Source organism: Arachis hypogaea, chromosome 19 (assembly GCF_003086295.3).
Source record: "Arachis hypogaea cultivar Tifrunner chromosome 19, arahy.Tifrunner.gnm2.J5K5, whole genome shotgun sequence".
NCBI lineage: Eukaryota > Viridiplantae > Streptophyta > Magnoliopsida > Fabales > Fabaceae > Arachis > Arachis hypogaea.
The window spans coordinates 919,939-931,075 of NC_092054.1; the positions used below are offsets into that span (position 1 = coordinate 919,939).

At 35.6% G+C, this 11,137-nt stretch overlaps 3 protein-coding genes across 4 annotated transcripts; 1 reads left to right on the top strand and 2 right to left on the bottom strand.

Moving 5' to 3' along the window:
* Positions 1-658: 658 nt before the first annotated feature.
* On the bottom strand, positions 659-2,402 carry LOC112779582 (thymidine kinase a-like). The gene is made up of 4 exons (XM_025823899.3): positions 2,133-2,402; positions 1,580-1,724; positions 1,279-1,400; positions 659-1,160 (listed from the first exon to the last, which is right to left on the bottom strand). The coding sequence occupies exons 1-4, from the start codon at positions 2,276-2,278 to the stop codon at positions 887-889; spliced, it is 687 nt and encodes a 228-aa protein (XP_025679684.1). The 5' UTR covers positions 2,279-2,402; the 3' UTR covers positions 659-886.
* Positions 2,403-3,045: 643 nt separating this feature from the next.
* On the bottom strand, positions 3,046-6,192 carry LOC112776167 (F-box/kelch-repeat protein At3g23880-like). Of its 2 annotated transcripts, XR_011877170.1 has the most exons (3): positions 4,979-6,192; positions 4,321-4,398; positions 3,046-3,772 (listed from the first exon to the last, which is right to left on the bottom strand). XR_011877170.1 is itself a non-coding variant. In XM_025820205.3 (2 exons), the coding sequence occupies exon 1, from the start codon at positions 6,190-6,192 to the stop codon at positions 4,981-4,983; it is 1,212 nt and encodes a 403-aa protein (XP_025675990.1). In that variant the 3' UTR covers positions 4,143-4,398; positions 4,979-4,980. The 2 variants fall into 2 exon arrangements, 1 of the variants encoding a protein (XP_025675990.1); XM_025820205.3 differs by lacking the exon at positions 3,046-3,772 and having other exon boundaries at positions 4,143-4,398.
* A 120-nt stretch (positions 6,193-6,312) lies between these two features.
* On the top strand, positions 6,313-10,165 carry LOC112776169 (GCN5-related N-acetyltransferase 9-like). Its single transcript, XM_025820207.3, has 6 exons — positions 6,313-6,576; positions 6,701-6,772; positions 7,412-7,499; positions 9,207-9,339; positions 9,439-9,477; positions 9,871-10,165. Exons 1-6 carry the CDS (start codon positions 6,384-6,386, stop codon positions 9,949-9,951), a joined length of 606 nt encoding a protein of 201 aa, XP_025675992.1. The 5' UTR covers positions 6,313-6,383; the 3' UTR covers positions 9,952-10,165.
* The last annotated feature ends 972 nt before the right edge of the window (positions 10,166-11,137 follow it).

An 11,137-nucleotide genomic window follows, 5' to 3' on the forward strand; every position in this document is an offset into this window, starting at 1 on the left:
CTAAGAAAGGATACCCCATCATTACTAAGAATAATCCAACTAAGAAAAACATCCTGCCAGCACAGTTTCTTAAAAAAGAGTACCATTATGCATCATAATGGTCTAGGCCCTTAAATATGCAAATCTGAATAGAAAATCAAAATGCTCTTGAAATTGAAGTTATTGGAAACTACACAAAAATCACAAGAAAAAGGACAATAATTCCAACCATTTCTGTTATCATTTTGAATCACTTAAATTTGGCTTCATCTTAGGTCTCCAAGTCACTTATTCATGCTGCATTTGGCTACTCTTAAAGCTGAAGAAGGATGGTCCATTTTCGCAATTCACATACAATCTGATTACTCTTGGTCTTTTCCTCCATGGCTAGTTTAGTCTTGCAAAAAAGCTGCTTTTTAGTCTTACTCTTTTTGCTCTAGCTCTAGTCATGGACCATTTACACCTTATAGTTATTTAGTATCTTTGGTGTACATTGAATTCTCATCGGGAAGAACCTCCAGTTTGAAAACGAAGAATATGAAAGGTAATTTGCAAAATAAAATGACAGATACTACGCGATTTACAAAATAGAATTGTATGTTGACAATTTTGCCTAAAGTAAACAGATGCTTTTACAAAAGGTTAACATCCAAAAAGAAAAAACGTCTAAATACCAAAATTTCATGTCATAGGACATAGGATAAGCAATACTTCTTTCATTGAAATATGATAACGCAACAATAATTAAAAACCACTATTGAATACCAGTATATTTATAATTATATCTATATACAACTACATAGACCCTATGACAACCAAAATTCCAAGATAACTTGTTGAATTAACTAATAGCAATGGACAATATGCTCCAAAAATCATTTTGGGGCAAGTTTTATGTATCTCCACACTAAAAGCTTGTGGCTACATCAAGAAGTGAATCATTGTTGCATTTGACAGATTCCAACACATTCTTTGAAGTTTCAGTGACAACTTCACTGTTAATATAGTGATATCGGCACACTGGCATGTAGACATCAGAACCAGCAATCAGTTCAGTTTGTGTCTCTTGTGTCTTCCTGAGAGTGAAGAAAGCACGCTTGCAGCATAATTCACATCGAGCTGTCAACTTGGTTACAGTATCAGCAAGCGGTATTATGTGAAGCACAGAACCAAAGCTTTTCCTGAAGAACATAGATAGCAGAAAAAAAGGTTTGAAAAACATCCAGATTGGTAACATTTCCAGCGCAGTAAAACAAAGGTACTGAACACAACAACGATTAGAATATCTGCATAAAGTACCTCAAGTAATCACCATCCAGGCCAGCAACAATCACAATTTTACCATCTTCATCAGCAGCCTTGCAGCAGAACTCATATAGGTCCTCAAAAAATTGAGCTTCATCTATACCAATCACATCCAACTGCATCCAAAATACTACTAACATTCAGCCAACATTACATCTAGCTAAGGGTATCGCTTTGCTCCTCTATAAGAGAACTAAATTACTATATCAACTATGCAACTATAGCACCACAAATTCAAATAAGCAATATACCCTAAGCAATAGTCAACTGTAACATAATGAAATATCAAGACTACCTTTCGATAAGCATCATGACCATATTTTTCTTGGAATGACATCAGATCTTGCAATGCCCAACAAGGAAATCTAATCCCATCATGTGTCACAACCGAGTCAATGGCATATCTTGTATCCTTGCTTGATTTTAACATAGCCACGTTTCTTCACAACATAACATAATTTAAACATAAAGAGGAATTAGCCCCCAGCAGAAGATTCTACAAATCACTATCAGATCACAGTTTTTCAGTTTAAAGAGTACTACTCTTTCTTCTTTTATTATTCGTTCCAAGAGAAAAAAATTATGTGGTGAAGCATGTATAGTCAGCAGTAACTGAAAAGGAAGGGATTCCCCACCAAAACACCAAAGTTTCATCGTGATTCAGTTTGAGCCGAGGGTAACAGAATTCCCACTCAGATTATCTCATTTCAAGTTATCAAAATTTTCCAGCCGAGTAGAGCAACAAAAACAAGATACTATTAAAGACTTCAAAACGATTGTTAAAAACCAAAAAACGCACAACCCATCCACTAATTCACTTAAACAGAGCATGTTAGATTCATTAATACCTGCCATTGTCAACTTCGGATTCGATACGGCGAAGAAGGGAAGAAGTTTTTCCTGCAAACATGGGACCAACAATAACATGGACCTCGCCAGAAGGGTAACGATCCTTGCCGGAGATAAAGGGAGTTGGGTGCTTGAAGGAAGCCATTGAATGAATCGAGGATGAGAATTAAAGAAGGATCTTTGATGGTGAATGGTGATGGGTAAGTTTGGGGATCATGGATTGAACATTTATAGAGAGAATGAGAGAGGAACATCTTTTGGGCGGGATCTATGAAGGTATCGGTGGTTCACTGGCTTGGCATTTTGATTTTTGGGAATTTGAAAAGCCACTGAAATTTTGGAGGGAATAAAGGATTTTGAAAGACAAGCGCAATTTGGAGGTAAGAAGAGTACATGACACGCAAGTGAAATTGTTGATTAAAGACGGATTCGAATTTTGGACATTTAAAATTTGAAAAAGTTGATCACGCCATTCAATTTACCTTAGCTTAGACTACGTTTGGTAGAACATTAAAAATAAAATGAAAATGAATAATTTATATTTTATTTGATAATAAACTGAATATAAAATAAAATAAAATAAATAATAAAAAATTTGATTTATCTTAATTTTTTTATACAAAATTTAAAAAGAAAAAATACAATAATAAAACATATAATTATAAAAAATTGATGTTGACAATAAAAAAAAGTTACATCTCTATCTATGTGAAAACTCAGGTAGAATCAACTTCATGTAAAGTTAATAGCTGAAAGTCGTTAGATGAAAATTTAGTCAAATCAGTCAAATCATTTAACAGCTCTCATTATCAACTTCATGTAAAATCGACTGCATTTGAATTTTCACGGTATGTATTTATGTCTGAAATCTGAATTGTCATATGCTTATAAATAAACGCAGCCTTATATACATACATTAATATAACGATTCAAATAACACACCCCTAAATTAATTTGCATCGTTGCCTTTTTCAATCATACTACATAATCAAATCCTACCTACTAATATTCAATGGTGCTTCTAATTGTCACCTTCATTGAATGTAGATTTCAACGTTCTTCATACTTTATTAATAACAGCAGAACTCTAATACTAATTCATGCATGGCAGGAATAAACCACAATACTCAAGTAAAATCCTTTCTCTCCTTTTTTTACTACATAGGCGGATAGGCCCATCTCCTTGTTTAAGTATGGAACACTCGAACAAAACAAAATGTGATCTAGAAGGCAGAAGCCACCACCCGGAGAGTGGATTAAGGCAAATATGGATGCTGCTTTTCGAAAGGACTTGGGGGAAGGTGCTACAGGCGTAGTGATCAGAGATAAGTCAGGAAGATTAATCACAGGGACAACTGAGAAAATTGTAGCCTCGTCAAGTCTAGCAACAGAGACCTATGCCATAAGGAGTGCACTGAATTTAGCAAAAAATTTACAAACGGAAAAAATATTTGTTGAATTGGGCAACCTTAGAGCAAGCATTGAAGTCGAAATAGATCCTATTCTTCAGGACATTCAATGGCTTGCGGCTTTAATGGCCTCTGGGATGGTCCATTCTCATAGACCATATCCAAGAGACATCCAACCTCCTTGTTTGACGTTCAAGAAAGGACCGACAAATACATCAACATGGAAGAGACTGCACAGTTACGAAGACCTCATCAGAACAAAAAAAGTTGGTCAAAGCTATAACAAGAAGGATCAAAAGAAGAATGACGACTACACTGGTTAGACTGAGAGGTATCACTCTTACACCCCACTAAGAATATCTCTTGTTGAAGTTTATAGGGACATTTGTCAAGTGAAGAAGTTACCACATCCACGTCCAATCAGAAGCAAGAAAGGAGGCAACAGGTTGAAATATTGTAAGTATCAACGCATATATGGCCACCACACTAATGATTGCTATGACATGTTATGAAATAGCTTGCGCGAGATGGAAAGCATGATAAATACTGGGAGTCCGATAGGAGATTATATTGTCTAACAGAGGTAAACGTTAGAGACTGTTTTATATATTCTAAAACTTGGGAAACTAAAGTGTCGGATATTAAAATTCCCAAGTATTCATTTAGGTAATGACTTGTTATCAGAAAGTTGCTATAGAAATTACACGACGGTCATAATCTCAATTGCAACAAAAGTAAACAAGGGAACTGAAGTCTGAAATAGAAACTTTGATAGCACCTTTCTCCTTTCATCCTTCCCACCTCTCTTGATTCCTCCATATACCATCAACAATCCATCAAGTTCTTGAAGCTCTGGCTGCATATATCAATTATTCAAAGTTCAAACAGAAGTGAAATTTTCCCCCTATAATAGAACCAACTGTAGCAGCACTATGAAAAGGAATTCAAGTTAGTCACTTACGTTACTAAAAAAAATTAGGCCAGGACTTACCAAAATGGCAGAAATTTTACACACAAGAATCTCATATAGAATGATTCAGCATCTACACAATAGGTCTTTCGTAATTGCTTATTTTCCATTTTAATAGATTCCATGGAAACCTACATTACTATCAAAAGGAAGCTACTGAAGAATTTATGAAGAAAGAAGTTTAAATAAAAAAACAAAACAAGGCTAGATAGTTGAAATAATAGTGTGTGAAGAATCAACCAAGAATAACAAAAACCCAAAGGTGAACTAAAAAAATGATCTCATCTATTCTTTTAAATCATAGATGCTCATCCAACTAATTTAGAAGCAGCAAATACAATAAGCAAACAAATTAGTAACACTAAGACTACACCAAAAGTGGATACTATATCCTACATGAAATGGCTAGGATTTAAAATAACCTTAATGATATACTATAAGTTAAGATAATCAAAGCAAAGCTTACTGTCACAGAGGCAGAACCAAGCTTTCAGTATAATCTTTCGGTTGGATCCACACTTCTCCTCTGGGAATTGCATGCCGTTCTACTCTATCATCTTTGAAATCATACTGAATTACTGCTATATCTTCTGCGCTTAAGATCAGCACAACATCACCATTCTCAGACATGCACATGGGCACGAGTGGAAACACCTCTGATACAAGGAAAAAGCTATCTAGTTGAAGATGCTCATTTGTAACATTGAGCAATAGAGTCCAAGATCTCGCATTTCCAAACTCCTTCATTTGCCACAAAACAAAGTTGGTGGTGTCGTAATCATGACAGAGGTACAGATATTCGTTCAAAACCCCAAGAACAGGCGTAAGTATGGGGCGTTCATCAAGACCATCAGGGAGCGCAAAATGTTTGTATGTCTCTTCCCCCAAATCAAGAGAAACTATCTCCACTTGATCAAGAGCGGTGACATCTTCCCATGCATTATCACCCTCGAAGTTGCGCAACGCCAACCAATTAAGGGTGCCAGTTATATATATTCCATCATTTTTGTTCCTAATTCTTCCTGCAATTGGAAGAGCAGGGAAGCTTCCCTTGTCTCTCCAACCAGAATCTCCCATTGTGTAAACTTTCACCTGACATTTCTCAGAATCCTTTTCAGCCTCCAAACTCGTGATGAGAGCCACCACCTTGTAAGCTTCATTTTTGTAATCATAACCGAAACCTAACTCTAACGACACAAAGGAATTGCAGGGTAAAATTGGAGATCTTCCAGATGCAATTCGTGTTACCGGGTTCCAAATCTTGACCCAGAACTCATCAGTGGAATCCTCCGAGTCCCAAATAGGGCCAGCGAGACAGACCAAGCCATGGCATGTACCTACAACCCAGTAATCATCCATTATCGGGAAAGAACTGTATACGGAAGCGGCTGACAGGCGGGAATTAAGCAAAGAAGGAACGGAGCAGGGGACTGCACGGATGATATGGTGTTGAGGATCATGCAAATATTCTATGGTTAACATGATGTTGGCGCCTTTCGGTGATCTGAGATATTTCAGTTTGACGAACACCGGGCTGGAGATGAGGGAGTTCCAGGAACGGCAGACGCACTTGAACTGCATCAGGGTTTTGAGAGGAAGCCATAAGAGGATCAACATTATCACATTCTCAGGGAGGTATGGTGGTTGCCGCAGCTGAGTGGGGGGACGACGACTCTCCATGAGCAACGCCGATCAGATGAGTGTTCCTCTTTGCTTTTTCTCGTTTAGGGCACACTCTACTCTTTAGCAACAGCAGCAATGTTGGCCGTCGATTGTGTTATTTTATTCCAATCTAACGGCTGGAAAGCCTTGGCGCGAAAAAGAAAAGAAACATAATAGAAAGCGGGGGCCGGGGGTGATTGAATTGTGAGATGGCGGCGAGAGGCAAAGGGAGTGTGAGTTTAGAGGGACAGAAAGTCATTCTTGTTCCGTACATGGAGTCCCACGTGCCCAAGTATCACTCCTGGATGCAAGACCCTTCCCTTCTTGAGGCTACTGCCTCAGAACCTCTCTCCCTCGACCAAGAGTATCACATGCAACTTTCCTGGTCTCAGGATCTTAACAGTTCTCTCTCTCTCTCTCTCTCTCTCTCTCTCTCTCTCTCTCTCTCTCTCTCTCTCTCTCTCTCTCCATTTTTGTTGAGCAATTTAGGGTTTATGGCTGATTCTGTTCTTTTTTTTTTTTGCAGAGGAGACGTTTATTGTACTCGATAAAGATTTGCTTGTTGGAAATTTCTCTCATGGGGAACCCCATGTTGAAGGTATCTCTCCTGTTGATTTTATGACCTTATCTCTCTGTGTTTCTTCTTCTTCCCCTCTTTTCTATTTCAGTAACCGGAAAATTTGGGAATCTTTTGGAACCTAAGAAGAACAGAAAAGAAAAAGTTCTTCTTTTACTAGCTGTTATTCTGAAAATCCTCTTTGTTCAAAATTTTCTATTTCTCCTTATATTCTGAATCTTTACTCCCCTGATCGATAATGCTTTTCTCTATCATTTATTTTATTGTATGAATATGAATAGTTTCAGTTTTTGCAAAATAGAACTTGCTTTGGGTATTTAATGAATAGGTAGCAGGGTTTGTTCAATATGATTAAAGGGATGCAACATGATTTCGTTAAGGACTTAGATTTGATTAATTGACTTGGGGCTATTCAGATTTTTAATTCTTTAATCAGTGTATGAGCATTAAAATCTGTTGTCGGGTAGTAATCTTGTGAACACCGCCATGCTTCTTGCTTCCATTAGTTTCAACTTGCAATCCTTATGTTGTTAAATATTCGTGGATTCAACTTGTTCAGTTGAACAGCAATTTAGTTAGGTATGCTTGCAGCTACATGGGCAATTTTCTTGATTCCAAGTAATTTGGTTAGATTGGAGACTAATATATGCTATATTGCAGCCATGGTTGGTGATGTAAATATCTTCATGAATGACTTGGATAATCCTCACATGGCAGAGATTGAAGTAATGATTGCTGAACCAAAAAGGTAAAAGCTTTAATTTTCATGTCATAAACTAGTTTTTAACATATTTGGTTCAGAGTTCACCAGTTTTTTTCTAGTCCTTTTTACTGGATATGTTTTATAGATCATTTCTTATTGAAAATGAATGGCATCCTTGAAAAGCTCAAGATAACATATTCATCCTAGAAATAGACAGCAAGTGATTAGTTTCCTAAACTTTATATCATGGACCAGTTTTGTTAGAGGGCCAAACTGTGTTTTGTGATAATGTGACTAAATTACAGGTTTTTCTAGGGACAAATATGTTTATACCTCGAGTTTTCAAGGATGAGATTGTAGGTTTTGTTTTCCCTAATAATAATAATTGGCAGTTTAGATGCTGAAGAAATTTAGAAATTTTACTAGCACAGCCAGCTAAAGTAGTTTCTTTGGAGCCCCATTCTTTATGGCATCAAGTTATTAGTAGTAAGTATGGCTTGAATGAAATGGTTGGGAGGCTTATATTGCTATCCATATGCTACTCATTCTGATTCTATCCCTTGGAAATTCATTTCTCGTTTTTTATTTTTCCTACCTCCAAACCTGTGCTTTCCTTGAAGGTGGGTGATTGTTCTCACTTTCACTTGGAGGAGGATCATCATGTAGGTGCTGTCTTTTATACTAACCTTCCTCATCTATATCGTCTATTATTCTTGCATAACTCTCCTATCTAGAACTTTTATACTGTATATGGTTCTTCCTTTTCTTGGAATTTTTACCTTTACTGATAACCTAAATGTTAGAGAATCCTTTGAGAGTCACTTTATTGGGTCTCCTTGAAATTGCTCCTTTGTCATCTAACCCTGAACAAAGGTTGTGTTAACTTGATATATTTGGTATGTTTAGTTGTAAATCTTAGATCAGGTTTTGTTGATTACTTTTGCTGCTTTGGGAATAGTGAAGGCAGAATCTTTTTGGCAATATCCAGTATATGCCACTATATGGTGTATTTGGTTGAACCACAATGTAGATGTTTGGCCTCGTTTGGTGTAATGCTTATGATCTTTTTAGAGTTCTTACAATATCAGAAATTCAGAATATTGAGAGATTGGAAAGCTATGCTTCACTTATCTTCTGACACCATTTCTTTTTTCTTTTTTTTCCCCCCCTGTAAGGACGACATCCTAACCTTCCTTCTTATAACATTCTTTACTCTGTGATATTCTTTTATCAAAAAGAGAAAAAGATACCCAGAAAAAAGTTAAAAGCGGTAGGCATAGGAGAATATAGGTGAAAACAAGTTAAAATGGGTTTCTTTGAGTTAGGTAGATTACATCATTTAGTTTATGAATTTCTATTAGTGTGAATCTGCTTTCCTCTTTTAAATTTGCATCCCTAAAACTAATTGGCGAATTTGTTTCTGTTCTGAAATAGCTGTAGTCTACTCTGGAATGGTTCTGGTCTATTGTCAATATACAAGCATTTTCTCTCGGTTGCATTTCGATAACCTTTGTCCTGTTGGTGTATAGTATAATAACCCATCAGACCAGAATAAAATTTTAGAAACTGTATTATTTCTTAGTTATATCCTCTAACATCTTTACATCAACTTTTTGTTTATATGATGATCATGGAAGTTTTAACAATAAAAGCCATTTCTGGTCCTGAATTTAACAGCAAGGTTTTGGTTTTGATTTCGTCTGAGACAGCCAGTATTAAAGCTCATCGTTCTCTTGGTCTTTGCTAGCATAGCCGTGGAAAAGGACTAGGAAAGGAGTCTGTTCTGATTATGATGGCCTTTTCTATCGAGAGCTTAGGAATCAATGTCTTTCGTGTCAAAATTGGAGAATCAAATGAAGCATCCCTTAACCTATTCAAAAAATTGGTGTGTATGCTGCTTTCTCCATTTTTCGTTTTCTTTTTCAGATTCAAATGGTTGTTATAAGTTCTATTTAGATTGACTAAGCTCTTAATTGCTTTGTAGGGTTTTGTGCAGACTTCATATAGCAATATCTTCCGTGAGGTGAGCATATTTATTACTTACAACTCCCTCAGCTATCAAATAATTGTTCAGTATTGAAATTTCATTTGTTAACAACTAATTGGCCATTTAGAACATTTATGCACATTAATTATCGTTTCTGAATTATATCCCTATTCAATAACATGAATGGAAAAGTGGAGGAGGGAGACATTGGTTGAATAGGGGGAACAAATAATAAGTAGGGAAATTTTTTTCTTTTTCTTTTTGACAAAAGAATTTCATTAAAGTGAGAAGAGAAGGACCAAACGTTATAATTGCTGTTATGATTAATTGATAACTTCGTGCATGCATGTATGTTCCTGTACAGTGTACATTAGAAAGTTTCTTTATTATCTTTTTCCATTCTTTTTTAAATGTTTTTTTTTTTTACAGGTAACTTTGGAGTGGCAAGTATCAGAGCTCAAGAATGAAGAGATGGTTGGTTTGTCGGCTACTATGATTAAACATAAATAAATGTTACATTTCAGATCATCTTGTTAAATTTTAATAGCGGATGCCAGATATTCACTCCTCCTTATATGACCTTTCCCATTAATCGTTATTTAGTGAGATGGAGGAGGGTTTTCAAGCCTTTCTATGGATAATGTCTCAGTAACACCGATACAATTGAGTCACAAATATTAAATTAGGGGATCAAATTAAATAAATTGAAATTTTGGGGACGAAATTGAGCTATGAATATAATTTTAAAGACTAATTTGAGTATTAACTCCACATAAATATACAAATGTGTAAGCTCCAAACAGCTTGAAAATGCTAGTAATATTAGGTGATGGTGCAAAAATTAAATCCAAATAAAATATAAAGTAGATTGATTATTGAACTGGTAAAACTAGTGAAGTCCAAAAAATTAGAAATTTCTAAGTTTAATTTTGGTTGAATTAGATATAATAAAATAATATAAATGTATATAACATATGTCTATTTATAAAGAAAAATGATGGAATAAGGATGGAATGATGTAATTATGTGTGGACTATTGTCAGCTCAATAAAATATCTAGAATGATGTGATTATGTGTTTATGTGTGGACTATTGTCAGCTCAATAAAATATCTACTGCCAAGTCTTAATGATTAGTTTGATCAATTTCAAAGAATTACATGTTTTTCTAAGATTGACCTGGGTTTAAGGTACCATTAATTAAAGATAAAAGAAGAAGACATTCCAAAAATTATCTTTGGTATTCGCTAGTCACTACGAGCATTATGAGTTTTTAGTAATGTCCTTTATCTTGACGAATGCACTAACAGCTTTCATGAATTTAATGAACCAGGTCTTTAAACCTTTCTTAAATTGTTTTGCTATCGTCTTTATTGATGACATCTTGGTATATTCGAAAAGTGCTATAAAGCATGGATATTATTTGAGGATTGTGTTGCAAACCTTAAGGGACCATAAGCTTTATTCCAAGTTCTCTAAATGTGAGTTTTGGCTCGATCACATGACATTTTTGGAGCATTGCGTATAAAGAGATGGAATGATGGTGGACTCAGAAGTTTGAAGCCATTTAGAAGTGGTCAAGGTCTACTATGGTAATAGAAATCCGTAGCTTTCTAGGATTTGCTTGCTACTATTAGCGATTCATCAAGAATTTTTCGAGGATTTATACGCAATTAACTAAGTTAATCCAAAAGAAT

Coding starts and splice junctions, on each gene's coding strand:
- LOC112779582 (XM_025823899.3), bottom strand. CDS start 2,278: ATGGCTTCCTTCAAGCACCCAACTCCCTTTATCTCCGGCAAGGATCGT. Junction 1,725..2,132: donor TCCGAAGTTGACAATGGCAG/GTATTAATGAAT, acceptor TATGTTGTGAAG/AAACGTGGCTATGTTAAAAT. Junction 1,161..1,278: donor CTGGATGGTGATTACTTGAG/GTACTTTATGCA, acceptor TATGTTCTTCAG/GAAAAGCTTTGGTTCTGTGC.
- LOC112776167 (XM_025820205.3), bottom strand. CDS start 6,192: ATGGAGAGTCGTCGTCCCCCCACTCAGCTGCGGCAACCACCATACCTC.
- LOC112776169 (XM_025820207.3), top strand. CDS start 6,384: ATGGCGGCGAGAGGCAAAGGGAGTGTGAGTTTAGAGGGACAGAAAGTC. Junction 6,773..7,411: donor TGGGGAACCCCATGTTGAAG/GTATCTCTCCTG, acceptor GCTATATTGCAG/CCATGGTTGGTGATGTAAAT. Junction 9,478..9,870: donor ATAGCAATATCTTCCGTGAG/GTGAGCATATTT, acceptor TTTTTTTTACAG/GTAACTTTGGAGTGGCAAGT.